Raw genomic sequence first — 22,854 nt, 5'->3', positions numbered from 1 at the left:
CAGGATGGTCTCGATCTCCTGACCTCGTGATCCGCCCGTCTCGGCCTCCCAAAGTGCTGGGATTACAGGCTTGAGCCACCGCACCCGGCCCCATTCTTCCCTTTTATCCCTTCTCCATCTCTGTTTCATCTTTGCTGTGTTTCTTTTTTGAAAGCTGGTCACCTGTTCTTTAGTTTCCCTGCTTGGCAATGTGATTCTCTAAAAAAAACAAAAAAACAACTTTTATTTTAAGTTCAGAGGTACATGGGCAAGTTTGTTACACAAACTTCTGTCATGGGGCTTTGTTGTACAGGTTATTTCATCACCCAGGTATTAAGCGTAGTACCCATAAGTTAGTTTTCCTGATCTTCTCTCTCCTTCCTCCCACTCTCCACCCTCCTATAGGCCCCAGTGTGTGTTGTTCCTCTCTGTATCCATGTATTCTCATCACTTAGCTTCCACTTATAAGTGAGAACATGTGGTATTTGGTTTTCTGTTCCAGCGTTAGTTTGCTAAGGAAAATGGCTTCCAGCTCCATCCATGTCCCTTCAAAGGACATGATCTCATTTCTTTTTATGGCTGCATAGTATTGCATGGTGTATATGTACATTTTCTTTATTTAATCTGAACCTAATCAAGACCCCCAGCATTATCTATTAATAAAAAAAAAAAAAAAAGGGCAGAGAAATAGCTCCAAAGACATCAAGGGGATAGAATCACATTTGATTCTAGAGGATTACATTTCATTCTATAGCCTTGATATCTTTGGAGCTATTTCTCTGCCCTCTCTACTTTTTATTAATGGATAGCATTAGGGTCTTGATTAGACTCAGGTTGAATTTTTCGCAAATACACTTTATAGGGAGTATTGTGTATTTTCACAAGAAGTTGCATGTTCAATTATGCTCCATTTCATGTTGATAACAGTAATTGATTATCAATGCCTAGATCCATCAAGTCATTAGCAGTTTCAGGTTGGTAAAATCTATCATTGCTTCTTCTTTCTTAGCTAAAAATTTTCTAGTAATACAATTCTTATAGGAAAGGGGATAAATCATTAGTTTTTTAAGTTACCAGTTTTCAAAATAATGAGTTCATTCAACAACATTTTCAGTGACCAGTTAGTGTTTTTGTTCATTTTTTGGTATCATTTTGAAAGTATGGATTTAACCATATTTTATATGTTTCAATCTGCTCTAGCTCTTCCTGGGTCAGTAGAAGGCTATGCAGGTTGGCTTTTGAAGTCTTTGGTGGTTCTTTTTCTATCCAGTATAATATAATACCTGAGGCTTATTTTGTACATTTGCTGCCTCAAACCTAGAATAAGTCATTGTCTCCTAGAAGTACACTTTTAGTGGCAGATAGTATTTTTCTAATTTTACATTTTATTCTTCAATTAAAAAATAAATATATATGTACATATGTTCATATTCCCCATTTCCTAGACAAACGATATCATATTAATATGTGCAAAATGTTTTATATATGTTTTTACCATGTTGTCCATTTTATGTGCTTTTCCTCTTTAATTTTACTTTTTTTGCATTTAGGAGTGTTTGTATTTTTGTTTTAACGTTTTTAACGTTAGTTTCTTCTTTTTTGGTTTGTTCTGTACTCTCAGCAATACTGACATTAACTAGCTGATATGATTTGGATTTTTGGGATTTGTGTTCCCACCCAAATCTCATGTCAAATTGGAGGAGGGGCCTGGTGGGAGGTGACTGGATCATGGGGGAGGATTTCTCCCTTGCCATTACCATGATTGTGAGTGACTTGTCATGAGATCTTATGGTTTAAGTGTGTGGCACTTCCCCCTTTGTGCTGTCTCTCTCTTGCTCTACCATGGGAAGATGTGCCTTGCTTCCCCTTCACCTTCTGCCATGATAGTTAAGTTTCTTGAGACCTCTGCAGCCATGTGGAACTGGGGGTCAATTAAACCTCTTTTCTTTATAAATCACCCAGTCTCAGGTAGTTCTTTATAGTGTGTGAGAACAGACTAATACACTAGCAATCCAGCTAGTATGAACTTACAATACAGATACAATATATAGCTGTCAAAAATTGAGAAGAAATAAGAACAGCTTGAAAACTATAAACTTCTTGATTGCTGTATAATTAGCAACAAGTAAAAGAATATTATTTCAAAGTAATAGGAGGAAAGGGAGCCTCATTATCTTAGGTAGGCGACAATTTTCTTCGGATACATGATGTAATTTTCAAAAAATCTGATGACAATCTGATTTTCTCCAAATAATTGACTTACTCTTTTTGCATGAAAGTGGGCAAAGCATTTGTCTTTTAATTTAAAGTATTTTTAAGATATGTTTTATGAGAAACATGGTAGTTGTTCTGGGTTGCGTTATTTTGATTTGTGGCATAATCCTTCAATTTAGAGTGCTTTCATTATTATTCTTTTTAAATTTCAGGAAATTTTTCTTGAAGTAGAATGTTTTATGTTTGTTTTCTTCCATTGCCTTGGTTTTCTTCTTTGGGGTGTGCACTTATATATATGTAAGAATTTTTCTACCTTTGATTTATATTGTTTTTCTACAGTTTTCTTAATTTTAGCTTATTTTGTAACACTATCTTATTTTCATGTTTTGTTGTGGGTGTTTCTTCCTGACATGCTTTCACTGCCTAAAGGAACTTTATTCTCCTCCTTATTGTCTGTCCTCTATTGACCTCCAGCTCCATCCATGTCCCATAATCATTCTCTATTGGAACTAACTGAGATACTTTTCTGTTGCTGTCCATTTTTAAGCCAAGTTGGTTTACTTAACCTTTTGACAGAGTGATACTTCAGGATATCTTTTTTAGTTTCATAGCTCTTAACTTTCTGGTTATGTTCATGAAGCATTCAAAGCTTTGCCCTCATTCTTTCTGAGATCTCTTCCCTCCCCTGGAACTTCATTCCCTTGCCTTTACCATCTCTACACTGATTAATTTGGATACCCTTCCCAGCAGTTTTTCCTAAGTGTAGAACATTTTCCCCAAGGAACTTCAGATTTTTGTTTCAGGAGTTCACAAGGCCTTGACAATGAATTAGCTTTTTAGACCTTACTGCAGGTGCATCCCTTGTACTTTTCAGAAATTTGGGTGGTAAAAATCTCTCCCAATTTCAGCTTCTTTTTTTTGTATTGACCTATCCTTCTTCCAAATAACTTGAAGATTTGAGAGACTTGAGTGTTTGCCTACTTTGGGGTCTCTCATTTGTCTTCTTGCTTCCCTTGCTTCTTCGTGTACAAGTGATAATTCCACGTGGCTCTTTCTGTTGTCATTAGCTGGTCCTCAATCACTTGTATGTTAGGCTTCATGTGGATACCCTGTCACCTGGTTTTGCTGTAGATATTGTCATAGAGTTTTTGATTTTTCAGAACTAGTTGCTGTCTAGTCTTAGGAGGAGCTTTTGGAAGACTGAAAAACTACTTTGTTGCTATGTCTAACTTTCCAGAATTTCAGGAGAAAACACATTTCTAATAGCACTGTAGATTACCACCTTGCATAAGATGATTTCAGCTGGCACAAAGTTTGAATATGGTCAATTCAAAACATAAAGGACAGTTTCAATGATGTTTGTAATTTTCAATAGAAACTTTTCTTAGTACCTCAAATAGCATTTTTTCAGAAAGTACTTTTCTTTGATTTCTGTTTTCTTTAGATGTTGTGACAAGAAGTTTTAAGTTCTCAAAGTAGCTGGTATTAAAAGTTGAATTTAAAATCTATAAAATGTTTCCAAAATAGGGGATGGGGTGGTGGTGAGAAGAAGCAGAACAAAACAGATATTTCAAAAGTAAAAAATATATTAAAAGACCTCAATGATTATAGTTATTAAAAATCAGAAAAAATATATTGATGCAAAAATTTCAATTATCTTATTTTCCTCATTTAGTTAATTAGAACATTGGCAAGCAAGGCAAATTCATCATCTTTTTATTTTTGGGATACTTTACCAGCACTAGGGTAAAATGAAAAGAGAAAATAGATTACAATTTTTAGGGAATGACCACTCATTGGTTCTTGAATATCATTTTCTTATGATATTTACTTACAAAACTATGACATTTTCCAACTCATGATTAGGTTAAATGGTCTAATTATAAAAATGTAATTGAAATGCTTCCTGGGGCTATGCTTTCTGAACATTTTGAAATTAAGTATGAGGGAAGGGGAAAAGAAGTACTATTGTGACAGAGTAAGTTCAGGACTTTGGCTACCATGACATCATTCTCTGCATTTTACTCAAAACATGGGTTTTGTGGTATCTCTATCATCCAGCACAAATGTAATTAGTGTCTCCTCCGTGCCCTGTACCTACAGCCCCAGGAGCTTGGCTTTCTCCAGTTTTGTTAAAAGAGGGGAGTTGTTACAAAGATGATGGAGAAGAATAGCTGCTAAATTTCTTTGCAACCTTATATTATCTCCAGAAGGGAATAAAATCAATTATCTCCTGGCTTACAACAATGTGGATTTTCCCCATAGTCACTCACCCAGGCTAGAGCTTTACCACAGCTGCTTTGCAGTACTTTTCCAGAGCACACTACTCATGCAAATGGCACCCCTTGTGGTTGAACAGAGCCAAATTCCACAACCATGAGCTGTCTCCCTTTGGTGTCTATTAAAGACATAGTTCTTAGAGGCATCACCACTCTTCGGAAAGGCAGTATTTCACCCACTAGAATCTCCTCTCTATATTTTGGTTTATTATGTAGTCTCAAGCTTCAGCCTAAATATCTTCTGTATTTTCATTTGGCTATAACTTAGGGTTAAGTGCCTACTATGAACTAAATGTTTATGTCCCCCCAAATTCATACGTTGAAACCTAATCACCAATGTGATGGTATTAGGAGGTGGGGCCTTTGGGAGGTGATTCTATCATGAAGGAGGAACGTTCATGAATGGGATTAATGCCTTTATAAAAGAGACCCTAGAAAGCTTCTTTGCCCTTTCCACCATGTGCGGACACAGCTAGAAAGTGCCATCTATGAATCAAAAAGCAGCCCCTCTTCAGACATCGAATCTGCTGACACTTTCATCTTGGACTTTCCAGCATCTAGAACTGTGAGAAATAAATGTCTGTTGTTTATAAGCCACTCACTATAAGAAATTTTGTTATATCAGCCCAAAAGGACTAAGATAGTGCCTACGTTTCAGAATATGTTCTTGAGTGAATGTCCAGGGCCTGGCTTGATGGAAGAGTAAATTTTCTTGGGAGCTGTCTTCAGGTGGAGGGAGAGGGGAGTAGTAGGTATATGAAGAACAGTTAAGGGAAACTTTACTAATTTTCCCCAATATATGTTAAGTGAGTGAAATAATTCATTTAATTAATCAGAGGATGCATTTCAACAGATGTATCTGTTAATTTATTTATTCAATAAATATTAGGGAGTGACTGTTATGTGCTGACCACTCAGTAGTGAACTGGACATGGTCTCTGCACTCATGGGGTTTCTCTTGGTATAAGCAGACAGACAACATTCAACACCGTATGCTACATGATGTGATAGAAGTATTAAAGAATGGCCTGAGAGCTCTGAGAAAATGCAGGTAATCTATTCTGGAGGCCATGTAGGGTAAGGAAAGGATTCCAGAAATAGCTATATCTCCACTCACACCTGAAAGGTGTACAGAAATTTTTCAGATGCAGGGAGAATGGCAGTTGGGGGTGAGGATAGGTATGGAAGAAGAAGGTGGTGATATTCATCCACATTCCTAACTTCTAATGTGAGCCAGGTACTTGCTGGATATAATCAGAATAAGATTTGGGCCTTGCCCCAGATGAGACCACAGATGGTGGAGTAAAGAAAGTTACAAACAAAAAACATTATCATAGATGCAATGTATGTTACGTAGGGTTTGTACCACCAAGGGATTTATTAATTCTGTAGTGAGAAACGGCATCTGTAGAGTAGATATATGGGGCAAAGGGACAAAATGCAAGTGCCTCCCCACCTCATTTCAGTGTGAACTCCGCACACTGTATCTTGGCCAACCATCACCCTTTGGCTGCTTCTATTCCAGGCAACTTCTGCTAAAAGGAGTTTTGTTCCCAGATGATTCCTTAACCAGATTGTCACAGGGTTAGGTTACTGAAACTCAGACGTTCCATTTTGAATATTTTATAAGTTGAGCTGCCACTCAGGCTATCCATGGCTAACTAAAAAGTTCAATAGCAATGAACTTGAGTCATAAATGCAGGTTTACAACTTAGAACTGTGATTATAAGTGAAGATGCTAGTGACCAAGCAAAGGAAAATGAAATCTTGCAATTTATTTCTCTCAATTTCAGTTGTATGACATCAGTAGATGTGTTTGTCCAAAGCCTTCTGCAGGGCACTGTGGTAAAATTATTAGCCTTCTCACTAGATTGTTGCTTGGATCACCCATAGAGCCTAGCTGCAAGACTTGCCCATAGTCAGTAAATATTTATGGAACCAATACCAATTGCAAAGTGAATGGATGTCAGAAAAATTTCAGATTGTGGACATTTGGACAATACTTTTGCCTATGTTCATTACCATGGGGAACAAAAGCACTGGACTCAGATGTGATTCCCTTCACAAGTACATTGGCCATGGCTCCAGAGGAAGAACAGCTGTGTGGATGCTTCCCAGAGGACAATGCAATAAATGAAGAGATTACTGCTGGCTTTAGGAAGAAACTCAGAGTTACATAGTTTTAGATATTGCTGGAATAACATGAATCTTTTTAGAAACTTATTTTAAACAAAATCAAAGTAATTTAAATTCCTTAAAATAGAGTATTTATTTCATGAAGTAACACGTAATAATTCCTTTATACAATTTAGCTGGCATCTCAAAAAATTTGCCAATGAAACTGAACCATGGATAGACAGTCAAGGGTTTATAGCTTTATACGAAATACACTCATGACTCTGAGTTTTAGAAGCAACGAAACATTTAATCATTGTAGGGGTTTTAAAGCTGTAAAAATAGAGGGATAATTTTGGCTGGTATTTTTGTTTTTTCATATTTAAATGTAGTTACTGCTGTATTTCTCTTCTGATTTAGTAAACTAATTTCTGTTTCATGATTTGAAAAATAATAAGCAGTTAAGATGCTACCAGCACTTTAAGATAATTGTCACAGGTCCAGGGCCCTGTAGTTTGCCTCTGTGCCACACAGTTTCCCAGCCTTCCATTGTGGGTTAGGTCAGAGGACTCAGAGCTCAAAACAAAATGTCTTCTAGGATTCTAATCACGACACTGACCCAAAAGGCTGCTCTGAGACCCCAGTTCCTAAAGGTCCCTCAGCCACCAGGGGGCGTAGCAGACATCTGGAGATCTGGGAAGGAAGCGCGAAGGTGGTGCATTTCCCCAAGTTCCTCTACTGAAAGCCTCTGGCTTCAACAGCCTCTCTTATTCCATGACTGTGCCTTTTACTTCCACAGCTCACTGTGCTGATGCCCGCGCTCTTCTCCCCAGTTGGTGTGTTTTTCTTCCCATCATTTAAAAATTATAGGATGAAAAAATACAGGCAATGCCTATTTCTCTCTATGGAGCTGCTGTAATATATGACTCTGGTGCATTTGCTTCTGTCACACTAATTGCCACAAATTGAATTGAGCGCATCTCCATCCAGGCAGTTAACACGCGCACAGCAGCTGAAGAGATCTAATCTGATCATATCCTGAGGCCCCAGACTTCCTGGCACATAGATTAGGAGCCCTGCTGCTCTGCCCACCACTCGCAGCTTTTTCTCAAATGGCTGCATAATAACTGTAGATGACTAGGTTTATGTGAGAAAGATATAGGTCTGACGAGAATGTGTACTAAAGGATCAAATGACAGAGAGTAAAAGCCCCAAATAATATAAAGTTCAGGAACTAAGACTTAAGGGCTGCTAGTACACCATTATGCTGTTACATACAAAATAATATTAAAATGAAAACTGCTGCACTCTACGTAAATCTACCACTTCTTTGTAAGTTTCAATCACAGCTTCTCATTTTATTGATGACATTGTTGTCTGTTTTGGTGCTTTCTGTAAGAACTTTTCTGCCAAAGAAAGTTAAGTTCATATACTTTTCAAAAATGTAGTTTCAAAGGTAGTACTAGCACCTGGTACATTTGAATACTAAGAAGAAAGTCAGAGATTTGTGGATCAATGTGGGTGCTGGCCAGGGAGCTGACAAGAGAAACAGGAGATCAAATCAAATTGCAAATCTGGGAATGGGCCTAAGAGATTCCCAGTCTACTTCCCTCCTACTATAGATAAAAGATCTGACTCAAAGATATATATATTGTAGCCGGGTGCGGTGGCTCACACCTCTAATTCCAGCATTTTGGGAGGCCAAGGCAGGCAGATCACAAGATCATGAGATCAAGACCATCCTGGCTAACACGGTGAAACTCCATCTTTACTAAAAAAATATAAAACATTAGTCATACATGGTGGTGGGTACCTGTAGTCCCAGCTACTCAGGAGGCTGAGGCAGGGGAACGGAGTGAACTCGGGAGGTGGAGGTTGCAGTGAGCCGCGATCACGCCACTGCACTCCAGCCTGGGCGACAGAGTGAGACTCTGTCTCAAAAAAAAAAAAAGAAAGAAAGAAAAGATATATATATTGCTCAGGTGCACACTGTTTATTTAATCCTTCACTCAATAAATATCTAGCCCCTGCTTGCTTTCTACCTAGCCTAGCTTTTAAAATCGAGACTGAGATGCTCATATTTTACCCAACAGTGTACGATGGTGCTTTTGAACATCACTTTGCCCCAATAGGCCCTTCCTTCTGGCCTCCACCTGCTAATTTCCAATTTCTCAAATAAGAGTCAGCTCAAAAGATTTTACTCCTTTCCTGAAGCGATTTCCGACTTACACGACCCCCTTGTTTTGTGCTCTACACACTGTGTTTATGCCCTAATTATAGCACTTATCATCCCCACATGAATACTTAGAGCTGAAAAAGGGGCCAATCTCTAACAAACACAAAACATGTGATGATCTCTCTTTTATGTCCTGATTCTTATCTTTATTTCTTTTTATTTCCTAGCCCTCATTTAAAAAAAATTGTGATGTTGTGGTCATTATAATCCCTAATACGCTTTACTTGGAAGGTGATGCTTAAAAAATATTAGAGTCCATGTCACATTTTTACTTTCCCTCTTTAGACTATGAGCTCCTTGAGGATGGAGACAATACACAGTGGTTAATACATTGGTGGGAAGAGAACAAAGTGGGTGGTAAAGCCAGCATGGTGAGGTGGGGCCAGATTGTAAGTGGGCTTTTTTGTCAAGTTTAAAAGTATTGACTTTAAGTGAAAGTAGTGAGTAGCTTTCTGGGCTGACCTGATCAAATCTATGCTTAAACACAGATGGATGAAAAGGAGTGAAAGTAATACTCTCTAGGAATCTACTGCAATGGGAAATAATGCAAAGGCGCAACAGGGCAGAAGCACTGGGAAAGGGAAAAGGGAACAGATTTCAAAGCTGCTCAGAGGAAGAATTATAGGGAAGAGAGGAGGAGAATCTAAAGCAAAAGGGAGAAATTCATGTAGATTAGTTTAGTTGGTGAATCAGTTCACAGGGAAGGGGAGTGAGACAGAGAGGGATGCTGAGTTCATTTGATTTAGAGGTGCTAATGGGACTTAGTGAGAAGCCTAGTAGACTGCTGAAAATACAGTTTTCATCTCTGCTGAGACTGTAGCCACCAGTGTGGTTCAAGCCACAAGTGAGTGTCAAATTCATCTACCAAGAATGTAGGAGAAGTTTAAAGGGAACTTAAGAGGTGGGGAGGGGAAGAGGAACTCAGGAAAGAGATCAAGAGGGAGATGGCTGAAAAGCTGTATGAAAGCCAAGAGAAAAAGAAGTTCTGTCCAAAACTCCAGGAATGATATGGAGGGGTAAGCCAGTCATATATAATGCTACAGACCAGAGTCTCCAAATATGCATAGCCTTCAGCATTGGCAGACCTTCAGTGCTCCTCAAAAGCCCTTATTCTTGCCCTCGTCTGTTCTCACAATCTCTCTAAAAATCTTCACCAGTTCCTTCTTCAAGTGCCCTATTCCATTCTTTACCAGTTAGTATTAGGAGATCAATTTCCCTTCTTTAACAATACTGGAAAAATAGAGGCTATTAAGACTGAACTACCTAAATGTCTTATACCCCACCACACTTCTATTTCCAGCCCTAGGAAACCACTGCTTTGCTTCTGTCTATATATTTTCCCCTTCTTGAAGTTCCCTATAAAGTCATAGAGTCATAGTATATATAGTCTTTCATGTCTGGCTTTATTCTGTTAGCATAAACTTTTTAAAGTTCATCCATGTTAAGGTGTGTATCAAAGGAACATTCCTTTTCATGGTTGAATGGTTGTTCATTCCCCAGTTGATGACATTTAAATTATCTCCCCTTGGCCGGGCACGGTGGCTCATGCCTGTAATCCCAGCACTTTGGGAGGTTGAGGCGGGCGGATCACGAGGTCAAGAGATCCAGACCATCCTGGCGAACATGGTGAAACCCTGTCTCTACTAAAAATACACACACACACAAATTAGCTGGGCGTGGTGGGGGGTGCCTGTACTCCCAGCTACTTGAGAGGCTGAGGCAGAAGAATCACTTGACCCCGGGAAGGGGAGGATGCAGTAAGCCAAGATCACACCACTGCACTCCAGCCTGGCGACAGAGTGCGACTCTGTCTCAAAAAAGAAAAAAAAAAAAAATTATCTCCCCTCTTGTAATACATCTAATTCCAGGTGTAGGCATCTATCTGGCCCCCTGTACTGCCTCCATGGAACTCAAAGGGCAAGGTGAACTGACAGACATGCTAATGCCCATAATGTTTGCTGTGCCATGAGTAATATGGCCCTTTGTCTCTGATCCAAGAATCATGTGCTTTCCAGCATCCATAAAAGAATGATAGGCTAATTTATTAGTTTGGAAGTAAGGTACAATTACATTTCAGTCTCAACAGTGTCTTCCAACTGATTCCAAAAGTCTTTCTTTTTCAAACTTGCTTTGATTAATCTAGCTCATTTGACCCTTTGTCTCTTTCTTTCTGCTTCAGAGGAAGAAGAGTTTTTTTCTGAAAAACAAATCCCTTTATCTGACTCTAGATCTCATTCCCTTCATGCCTTTTCTAGAATGCTGTTCCAAATTTAGGTCCCTCTCACACAAATCTCTCCTGCTTCTCTTTCTTATGAGCTCCTTCCCATCAGCAAATCAATGTGTTCCTAGACCTATAGCTTAAAATAATAAATTTCCATTTATCCTGTGTGTTCTACTACCTCACCTCTATCTTTTATTTTATGGCCAGGCTTCTAGGAAAAGTAAACTGTAAGTCTAGTCCAAATCAAAGTATAAGTTTTCTTTACATATAGCCAGATAAAGTCACATAAAGAGATGTATTTAAAATATCCATGATTGAAAAACAACTATATACAAATTAAAGTTCAGGTTAAGTCAACACTCAAGTAGGACAAACGTTAGATTACTAAGCTGAAGTTTTATTTTTAAGCCTAAGAGTTCCGGCATTTGCAGCAGCATGACATGGTAGAAAAATTATATACTTTGGAATGTTACATATGTGAGTCCAATCTTATTTAATTATTGTTATTAGATCATATATAAGCTGGATGACCTAACAGAAGTTAACAGACCTCTCTGATCCTCAGTTATCTTGTCTGTAAAATGTATATACCAAAGTCTACTTTATATATGTGTTCCTATAATGATTAAATAGTATCGTGTTAGTAAATTGCCCTGCACACTCTGCCAGCAACCCAATAGGATCTCAAAAATGTTCCTCACTATATTCACTAACTATCCTTTCTGAACAATCACATTTTATAGAATCACTCGTTAGATAATTACATTGATGACTAATTTCTGACACAACGGTCTTCACAAATGCAGACGTTTCCTAAGTTTGTTAAATCCTAATACCAACCATGATACAACCCTAGAAAGACTGGGACAAGAAACAGCCTCAGTTCTATTTCTCAAACCGTTATCTAATAGCAATGCCCTGAAAATTCAATTTGTTTCCACCAAGAATGAGAGATCCAGAAATGCTGAAGTACAGATTACTATTAGGACTCATATAGTAGGACTGGAGGTGAGGTCTGAATTTATGACTTATTAATAACTTTTTAAGTTTATGCTATGGAAAAAATATGGATAATAATGCCTCAAAAAAGGTGAAGAGAGAGTTATTGAGTGGGTTACATAGATACATAGGTTTGCATAGGACCAATCAATACATCATGGATTTTCCATGTATAAATAGATATTTATTTTCTTGGAAATGATGTGCAAGAGACAAACTGGACTTAATAAGAAAGAAAGTGAGGCCATACAAGAAGGAAAGGGTTGGATCAGAAGACAGTCTGGTTGCCTGGACGGGGAAGATCATTAACCTTTACTAATTCTGTTTTCATATTTGCATAGTGAGGATACTGCTTTTCATCCTGCTTGCTCAAATAGGCTGACTTTTTAAATGAGGAAAATACATTAGTGTCTGTGAACAAAATTTAAAACCATATGTGAATTTTTACTGTCAGCAATGGTGGGTCAGACAAGGCTCCAGGCAAGAAAAATAAAAACAAACTAAACAAAATAACTTTAAAAAAATATATTTGAACAAATCAGAGTTATCAAGTGTGATGGTTCATATTGAGTGTCAATTTGGTTGGACTGAACGATGGAAAGTATTATTCCTGTGTGTGTCTGTGAGGGTGTTGCCAGAGGAGATTAACAGTGAACTGGGAGATGCAGACCCACTCTCAATCAGCTGCTAGCACGGCTAGGATAAAAGCAGGCAGAAGAACATGGAAAGACTAGACTGGCTAAGTCTTCTGGTCTCCATCTTTCTCCTGTGCTAGATGCTTCCTGCCCTTGAACATTAGACTCCAAGTTCTTCAGCTTTTGGACTCTTGGACTTACACTAGTGATTTGCCAGGTGCTCTTGGGTCTTTGGACATAGACTGAAGGCTGCACTATCGGCTTCCCTACTTTTGAGGTCTGAGGACACAGACTGGCTTCCTGGCTCCTCAGCTTGCAGATGGCCTATTGTAGAACTTCACCTTGTGATTGTGTGAGTCAATTCTCCTAATAAACTCCCCTACATATCTACATGTATCCTATTAGTTCTGTCCCTATACAGATTCCTGACTAATACACTATGGAAGAGAAGGACTTAGGAACCAAGAGCCAGAAGAGAAGAAAAACCCAGCAAAGCAAAGCTGCCATCTGATGCCTCTGCTTTCCTTCTAAAGGCATTCACTTATTCCAACACAGCAGCTGACAGGCTGAGAAGCTGAATAAACTTTCTGGCCATTACGCAGAGCTAAGGGTACAGAAGTTGGCATTCAGGGTCTGCCAAGTAAGAAGAGCCCTGGTATAATGCCCTGGCTTAAAGTTGAAACCTTCAAAGAGCAAAGCCTTGTGAATAAGACTTGACAAGAAATACATCAGCCTTTAGGAAGCCCAGCTTTGAATTACCCTAATATCCGATTATAGTAAAATGATCTGTTTCTTAACCTTAAATGCCTGCCACAACAAAATAAAATCTGCTTTTTTGGAAGGTAACAGCATTCCAGGCCTCAAATTCTAAAACCTTTTATACATAATATTTGACATTGGAACAAGCCTAATCAGGCAAGCAAAAACACAAAAAGAAATGGATCATGTCCTTTGCAGGGACGTGGAAGGAACTGGAGGCCATTATCCTTAGGAAACTAATACAAGAACAGAAATACAAATACCACATGTTCTCTCTTACAAGTGGGAGCTAAATGATGAGAACACATGGACACACAGAGGGGAACAACACACAGTGGGGCCTTTTGAAGGGTGGAAATTGGGAGGATGGAGGGGATCAGGAAACAATAACTAATGGATTAGTGGATACTAGGTTTAATACTTGGGTGATGAAACAATCTGTACAACAAATCCCCGCGACACACATTTACCTACATAACAAACCTGCAAATGTACCCCTGAACTTAAAAGTTAAATAAAAATAAAATTCTTTAGGAAAAATTGATAAAACAAAAAAGAAAAAGAAAACAGAAAAAAACCCATGACAATTTTAAAAAATTCAAAACTATACTTAGATACTGGAGTTATCTGATAAAAATCAAGAAAAAATACTTTGGATTTAATTAGAAGACTGTAAGGATATTGCTAAATTTGTTGTCTTAAAATACAATCATTTTTGAGGAAAAAAAACTTTGAAATTTGCTCTTAAAGCAAAACTCAATGAAATTTGAATAATTTCATTGTCCATTTCAATAATTCAATGAAAATGATGTTGAGGTTTTCAGAGTTGAGACCAAACTGAGAACAATTAAACAGAAACTTCATGGGAGCTTTCTTCTTCTCATGATGTCATAATTGTGCAAATTTTTTATGTTTTAGATTTTTCTTGGGCACAACAAATCATGGATTTTATTCCAAAATTTCTAATAAATTGTCCTATGTAATTTACTATTTAAATTCTACATAAAATAGCAGATTCTACTTGGATTTTGACTATGTTTAATTTTTATAAGCATTATAGAATAGATCTTTTGCTAATTAAATACAACCTTTTTGAGTATAATTGACTCATATGATTATCTCTTCAGCAATTACTTCCCTAGTTCATTCATTACATACTATTAGAGTCATCATTAGACCAGGAATGAATTCTTATCATCACAATTAAATAAATTTGTTTTGACCTAAGTACAAAATACAGTCCATATTACTTTTTAACTTTCAAGAAAGAAATCAATACATTGGATAATAATGCAGAATGTTTTTCCAGTTTGATAAAATTTAAAGATAACTGCAGAATTAAGTAACTTAATGGAGAGACCCAAGTTCATATCAGCTAGGTCAATGCTGTGGACCACACCACACAAAGGAAAAGAGTCTATCTTTTAAAACCACTAAGAGTTGAGTGCTTTACTGGCTGGCTGCCATTCCTCCGATGTTTTCTGTTAAATATGAATATTTCATCCATTTATCTCTCCAAATGAAATTTATCAATAGCATTTAGTTTTTTCATTTTTAGCTATAGCTGAATTAAATTTCATCCCAAATTCTTTCATGGAAGAAAGGCTGGGAACAAGAGAAGGAGAAACCCTTGATTCCCAATTAACTCAAACCAATAGAGGTAGGTAAGTAAATAGCAAATACTATTAGTAAATTATTGCTTCAGTGTGGCATTCCTGTCCTGCAATTATTTATAATTTAAAAACATGAGAGTTCTCTCATAGACCATAATTAGCAGAGAAATATGCAAGGTCTCCTTAGAGAGAGTTCATAGCTCCAAAGCCAGCAGGATCTGACTATAAACTGATTCTATTAATGTACCTAAAGAAGGAATACATCCATGAAAAAGAGTCAGCTAAAGAGGTATTGAAAAAGGAGCCATTATAGGCATGTTGTGGCAAAACCCAAATTAGCTAGTCCAGGAGAGTCTTGCTTGAGGACATGGAAATATGTGAACAAGAATATCTTCAGAGCGGATCAGAGCCATCTAAGCTTTATTAGCAACATAAAGCCACTTCAAATTTGTTCTGAGGTTCAGAGAAGTTAAGTAAATTATTCTAGATTAGTTAATCTTTCAGTTGTAGAGTCAGGATTCACAACTGTGAGTCTTTCAAAAAAACAACTGCTGCTAGAACTGTATGACTTTAGGCTACTGATGCTCACTTCCTTCAGCTGACTTATTATTCTTAAAATGTGAAAACAGCCAAAATGTTATAATGTTGAACCTGCTCTAAGGAAGTTTCAACATATATATGAACAAAATTCAGATGTATATCTGTTACACATACATATATAGTTGCAATGAAGCTAGGCCTTTTGCTCCTTCTCACCTAAAGATCCAAATTTTCACTGGGTAATGTTGAAAAGAGACAGAACCTTTGAAAAACAATATGAATACTTTTGAAAGCTCTTGAAGAGGCAGCAAATTTAACTGGGTGGAGTAGGTGTGGGAAGGAAGGTATCTTAGTCCATTTGAGCTGCTATTTAAAAATAATATAACCCGTGTGTCTTATACGTATCAAACATTTATTTCTCACAGGTCTGGAGGCTGGATAGTCCAAGATCAAACTACCAGGAGATTTTGTGTCTGGTGAGGGCCCACTTCCTCATAGGGCACCTTCTTGCTGTGTCCTTACATAGTAAAAGGGGGATGGCAGCTCTCTAGGGCCTCTTTTATAAGGGCACTGATCTCATTCTGGAGGGCTCCACCTTTATGACCTAATAACCTCCCAAAGATCCCATCTCCTAATACCATTATCTTAGGGATCAGGCTTTTGGCAAATGAATTTGGAGGGCACACATTCAGACCCTGGCAAAAGTGAAGGAGTGTTCCTCTCCCAACATATTCAAAAGTAATCCCCTTTAGCTATCTTTCTCCTTAGAGCCCATTCATTGTAGCAGTTGTTCATTCATTCATTCAGCAAATATTTATGGGGCATTTGCTGTGATCCAGGCACTCAGGCTACATCAGTGGTTCCCTCGGTCTCTTCTGTCTTTCCCCTAAACTACATTCTACCTGTCTCTTGCCCCATTTTTTAAACACAACTTTTCCATTCACGCATGGCTTCTTACCATTTCTAATATATGCCTACTTAATCTCTTTGTCTTCTTTAAATTCCATTCTTTTTTGATTACCAGATGAACACAGCAAAAGCCTCTCAAGAGCCCATCAGGACAGATACAGAATTCTCCTAAGAGGGTGGGTAAACTGGAACAACTATGGAAACATAAAGTTTGTGTGTCTTGTACAAATAGTTTGCATATATTATGCTCTGCCAGATTTCCATCACACTCCCATCCCCCTCCATTCTCACTCCTCTGCTTTGAAAGATGAACATATGAACAGGAAACCAAAGTTGGCAATAATTGGCTATAACAGAGCATGTTTACTTTGCAATGTGGAACTCTTTACACAGACTTCTAAAGAAAGTAAGCTTAAAAATAATCATTTGAAGATTATTGAGTTTTATGAGCTTTTGGATCATAACCAGAGGACACTTAGAGTACATGTTTAATTTTCTATAATTTTCATCAAATATTTTCTTAAGATAGTCTCATAAATCTTACTATTTAGTTTAATTTGATTTTTTTTCTTTCTTTTTTTTTTTTTTTTTGAGACGGAGTCTCGCTCTGTCGCCCTGGCTGGAGTGCAGTGGCGCAATCTCGGCTCACTGCAAGCTCCGCCTCCCAGGTTCACGCCATTCTCCTGCCTCAGCCTCCTGAGTAGCTGGGACTACAGGCGCCTGCCACCTCGCCCGGCTAGCTTTTTGTATTTTTTTAGTAGAGACGGGGTTTCACCATGTTAGCCAGGATGGTCTCGATCTCCTGACCTCGTGATCCGCCCGTCTCAGCCTCCCAAAGTGCTGGGATTACAGGCTTGAGCCACCGTGCCTGGCCAAATTTGATTTTAGACATTCTATCTTTTTATTGAGGAGATAACTCTTTGCAAAGGTAAGTAGATATTATAGTGTTCCCCTTTTTACTCACTAAATATCTCAAGTTTTCACGTACCTGCATCTTACCACTACCCACCTTCCTTCAACGTTCTTCTTAAGACTTTTTTAGTAGAATTTATCAACAAGTATAATCTGTCATTATAAAAAGTTTCAGGAGAAATGTCCTTTAGATTACTTTTTGGTGGCCAAAAGCAAATCTTTCTGTGGTTATATTTCCAGAACCAACTCACCTATCAAACAGTTCTCCTCCTGTGACGAGTTCTAGGACCAGACTGATTTCTGTAGGGGTTTCAAATATCTCTTTAAGTTTTATCTACGGAAAGATATAAAAAAAGAATATCACAAATTTCTTATTCCATCTTTCCTGGAAATAGCTAACACTATGGCTAAAACAACAATCTGCAGTAGTAATACGTTGGATCACTCTTAATAAAGTTTCCTCATTCTTGTATCAGCTAGCTATTTCTCACTCTCTTTCTGGGTTATCGATTTCATCAGTTACCTCATTTTTTTCAAAGTTCCTATAAAATGCTTACATTTTTCCTTTTGGCAGTTGAAAAATATCTGCCTTGGAAACACTTTCTAACTTTTCTGAAACATCCCAATTTCTGAATTGTTCAAACATCAAAAACAAAAACAACACAACTTCCTAAACCATTTGAGGCATCATGGTGGCTGGAAGTACAAAATGCCTATTTCTTCTGGGAATTAGGAACTTAAAATTAGGGGTCTGAGGCAGGGTAAGACCAGCCTATATGTAAAGGATATATCAATCAATATCTAAAAAGGTGTCAGTGGGTGAAGCAATCCTCAGAAAAGTAGTGGTGACAGTGAGTTGATTGAGCATACCACCGTCTTCATCACATTCAGATAATCCAGTTTTAGATATTTTTCTCCATATATATGAGAATCTAGTAGCCAGGACTAGCCTACACTTGAGGAAAATTCTACATTGACTTATCTTTGGAGAGAAGAGATGGATAATGTAAAAGTGGTGATGGAGTATGGGAGATTTTATTAACTGCTTACCCAAAACCCTTTTCTCCCTGCTTTAATATGAAGAGAACTCTGATTTGTTCAGAGATGGTGTCTAGCCCCAAATTGTAGATCATGAATGGTCTCAGCCATTAATTTCACAGCCTCCATGCAGTTAAGGGTAATCTTGTGACTAGCTCCAGCCAATAAAATTTGAAGAGACTTTTGCTGCCACAGTTTCTGAGAAAGTTTTTACTCTTCTCATGAGAATTGGCAGCTGAGATCCTTCCATCTTTTTCCTATTTTGAATATAGACATGATGACTTGCAAAAATTGTGGAACAGCCATGTTAGGCCCAGGAGGGAAAAGCGTGAGGATGAAAGTCAATGCACTGAGGATGGCAGAACCAAGGATGGTATCTGGATGGCAGCACTGAGGAGCTGAGCCAGAAAACTGCCTGATTTTTGTTGCTTGCAACATATGGAAAATATTTGTTTAAATCATCCTATTCAAGTTTTCTGCTACTTATAGCTGAATGCTTTCCTAACTCATACATTAAATTTTAAGTACTTTGCCTTAAACCTAAGCATTGCAGGCCATCCCCTTGGACGTCACAACTTCCCCAGAGAAATGGGCAAAAATGCTTTCTTGAAGTAGATGGCTTAATTCATAAAAACAACTTACGACCTGGAAAATTATTTTGTTCTTTTTCACTTCATCAGTTCAAGAAAGCTTTTTACTAGATCTTTGCCTCAGAGGCTGTCTGGACAAAGCCTGAAGCAGAGCTTCTGAGGACATTTTATTTTCTGCATTCAAGCACACATTTATTTGCTTCTTCACATTGTTCTTGAAGCAATCCTCTCTCAAAGCAGACTGAAATACCTTTGTAGAGCAATGTATTTTCTTCACAGGCTTTTTCAGTAATGGAAAATTAATAAGATAGGCACACAAAAGAAGGAAAAAGCCAGTGTTTTTAGAGCAAAACAAAACTCTTTGATTTTTATCCTTTTATGCATGACAATAAAGATGGTGTATATTGCTAATCTATTTTGGAACTTTTTCAGAGGTATTACTTGTAAGACTTATTCAGCCAAAGGATTGAAAATGTGATGAGATGAGGACAAGATCTAGTACATGGTAGCTATCAGTGATGGGAGAATCCCCTTTCCATTATCAGCATTGACAGTGAAGGACAAAGGTCCCTTTCTCCAGCTCTGGAAATCATTTCAAATAGTAGGTTAAAAACCACTTACAATGTTTGGATGTGAGAGGCGAAGAAGAACTCCTATCTCAGTTCTTACGATTTTTTTGTCCACCTAAAAGGCAAAATAAAAGAGATAAACTGAAAGAAACTCCCCCTTCATTGTAGCAGAGAAATATAAACAGCAATAACTACCTGGGTGAATCAGGAAATTGGCAGAACCTAATTCCTTAGCTTTTGTGTGTGTGTCTCCTTCCTCTCTTTCTTTTTCAGCTGCACGTCCTTTCTCTCTGCTTCTAACATAAGACAGAGCCAAGAACTAGTATGGATCACAACTTGTCAGACTCCTTACACGGCATCTTCCCCACTTTCCTATCAAAAGTCATCACTGTCACAACTAATGCCCAAGTTCATCTCAACCTGTCCTTCTTCTTTGTCTTCCTTTCTTATATATAAGTCTGTCTAAACCCCAATGGAGCTGTCAATCACTTCACTTGTCCTTCTCACACAGATGTAGCACAAAACCCAACCTACCCAACGAGAGTATCCTGTTCCCTGGCCATTGTGATAGGGTCAGGAATATTCACCTGACCCAAGTCATCCCAGTCAGAAGCCTCTACAAATATTTGCTCAAACAAATAAAGAAACAGGTATTCCATCTTTCTCCGAAATTATGAGAGCAAAAGAGGATACAGTCTGCTTCTAATAGTGAACAGTTTTGATACCATATGGAGACTACTTTATTAAAATGAGGCCAACAGAGGGAAAAAAAAACATTGCTGAGTTACGAAGCAAGAGGACTGTTGATATAATTTAACCCCCTAGATTCAGTTATGCTGGTTTGCCCTTTGAAATTCTAATTATATGAGCCACTACATTTCCTTTTTCTGCTTAAGTTATCCAGAGTTAGTTTCTGTTGCTTGCCATGAAAGAATCCTAGTTAGTTCACCACTTGGTCTCTACGTTTGGGACAATGGCAGTTTAGTTCAGGATATTCCAAAATTTTCCTTTAATCACAATAAGCTGGCATTTCAGAGCTCTAAAAGTTATATAGTAGACATAAAGGTTTTTTTTTTTGTTTTGTTTTGTTTTTTGAGACAGAGTCTCGCTCTGTCGCCCTGGCTGGAGTGCAGTGGCCGGATCTCGGCTCACTGCAAGCTCTGCCTCCCGGGTTCCCGCCATTCTCCTGCCTCAGCCTCCCGAGTAGCTGGGACTACAGGTGCCCACCACCATACCCGGCTAATTTTTTACATTTTTAGTAGAGACGGGGTTTCACCAGGTTAGCCAGGATGGTCTCGATCTCCTGACCTCGTGATCCGCCCGTCTCGGCCTCCCAAAGCTGGGATTACAGGCTTAAGCCACCACGCCCGGACGACATAAACGTTTTAATGTCTTCCTCTCCAACAAAATTTATCAAAACAATTGATAACTATAATACCTGAATTCTTACTATGGTTTCTGCCATTTGAGCTGTCCTGAACCTTTGAAGTAGCAAGAGTTTACATGGTTTTAGAAATGAAGAAGTTTATGTGCAATTCACAGCCAAACTCTGTAGGCATATCCAAGAGACTGCTTCAAATGGGAAATGGGTTCCCCCGTTTCAGTTACTTCTCCTGAGGAAGAAAAGGTTGGCCTCAGGAGAAATCCAAGTGCATGTCAATGGTGATAACCAATCATAACTTTCAAGATGATAAAGAACAACATCCAGTTATTTAATATTCATTCTTTAATGAAAACAGTAACCAACAAGCATGCAATCTTTAAAAATAAAAAAGGAATGAATACTCAAAAGAATTTTTCAAACGTTTTATGTTCTTTTTCTTGGTTGCAACATATACATATATTTCACATTTCTTTTTTCTGGCAAATACAATTTTGCCAGACCCTAGAGTACCTCATTTAAAGAAAGCAATCACCATTTATAAATGTCTTCAGTTTTTATGAGATGAAAAAATGTTTACAAGGAGATCTTAAGGAGTTCCCAGCCCAACTCTTGAGAGATTTCTCAAGAGTTTATTTCACCCATATATACAATAAAACATTAAATAGCCATACAGTCATGGTAAGACCTCTTAAACTGCAATAAAAGTTTTGGTTATTCATACAGGCAATCAAGAGGCTCAGAATGTTTTAATATATTCTTGCCAAAGAAAGTCAAGCTATTAAAATCAATTTGCAATACTACAAAACAAAAATGTATTTTACTTTTGTTGTTTGGATGCCAGTCTGTGCAACCCAACATACTTCTTAAAATATTTATAAACATCCCACATAAAAATGCAACATCAGCTATAAATTCTTAGAGGAGGGAATGAATATATGATCTGTACATTTTAATACCTGACAGTTAATATGAGGCCATTACATAAGAGGGAAGACTCACTGTGAATAGAGAAAAGCAAGTTGGTAAGAAATAACCTAACTCAAGTGACCGTACATCAAACTGATAGGCTCTGGCACTTTAGGAGCAAAGGAGTAAAGGAAGACACACATCTTGATACATCCAGTGCTCTCTAACCCAAGAACTTTGGAGGCCATTTCAGCAGTCTTCCATGGACACTAAACATAGCTACTCTGCATGATTCAGACTATGTATTGACCAAAGCTCTTTCAGTTGCAAGTAACACTCAGCTCAAACTCACATAATAAGTCCCAAATGGTAATTTATTGGCACATGTAACTGGGATGTCAGAGTAGATCTATCTGCAGACATAACCAAATTGAGAAGTTCTGACTCAAATAACCTCTGTCTCCCCTGTGCATGTTTGTGTCTCTGTCTATGTCTCTCCTTTCCAAATGGCATGAAACATGGCCACAGAAGCTCCAAGTCTGTATTTCTAAGATAAGAGAGATGCTGTCTCTCAACATTTATCTAATCTCAAATAGTATTCTCATTAGCTTTGCTTGATTTATGTGCATATTCCTGGATGTAGGAGACATGTACCCATGACAAGGCCAAGAATGGGTCATAAGCGCTCTCCTTTGACCATGGTTGAAGGAGATGGGAGGCTTGGTTCCCTCAAAGAATGAATGTTGTCAGACACTGAGGACTCCCTTAGTGCTTGCTTGTAGTAGTTGTTCCCTTCATTTTACATTTGCATAAGATCCTGAAGTATTACTCTCTCAGTTTCTTTCATGTCCCAGACTAATCAATCAATAACATAATTATTCATTCATAAGAACTCTTGCCATCAGTTTATTTCATATTCAAAGTTTTGACCACTTACCAGTAATCCAAATGGGCCC

At 38.0% G+C, this 22,854-nt stretch overlaps 1 protein-coding gene across 1 annotated transcript in view; it reads right to left on the bottom strand.

Annotated features, from left to right (window-relative positions):
- CAMK4 (calcium/calmodulin-dependent protein kinase IV) overlaps positions 1-22,854 on the bottom strand; it is a 273,484-nt gene that overhangs the window by 92,961 nt on the left and 157,669 nt on the right. Inside the window, exons 3-4 of the mRNA XM_011958288.1 lie at positions 19,661-19,723; positions 17,662-17,745 (exon numbers count right to left, since the gene is read on the bottom strand). Of these exons, the coding sequence (XP_011813678.1) occupies positions 17,662-17,745; positions 19,661-19,723 (147 nt within the window). The remainder of the gene's footprint in view (positions 1-17,661; positions 17,746-19,660; positions 19,724-22,854) is intronic.

This window comes from Colobus angolensis, unplaced genomic scaffold, assembly GCF_000951035.1.
Source record: "Colobus angolensis palliatus isolate OR3802 unplaced genomic scaffold, Cang.pa_1.0 Scaffold465, whole genome shotgun sequence".
In the NCBI taxonomy this organism is placed as follows: domain Eukaryota; kingdom Metazoa; phylum Chordata; class Mammalia; order Primates; family Cercopithecidae; genus Colobus; species Colobus angolensis.
This window is presented reverse-complemented; position numbering and strand designations above follow the sequence as displayed.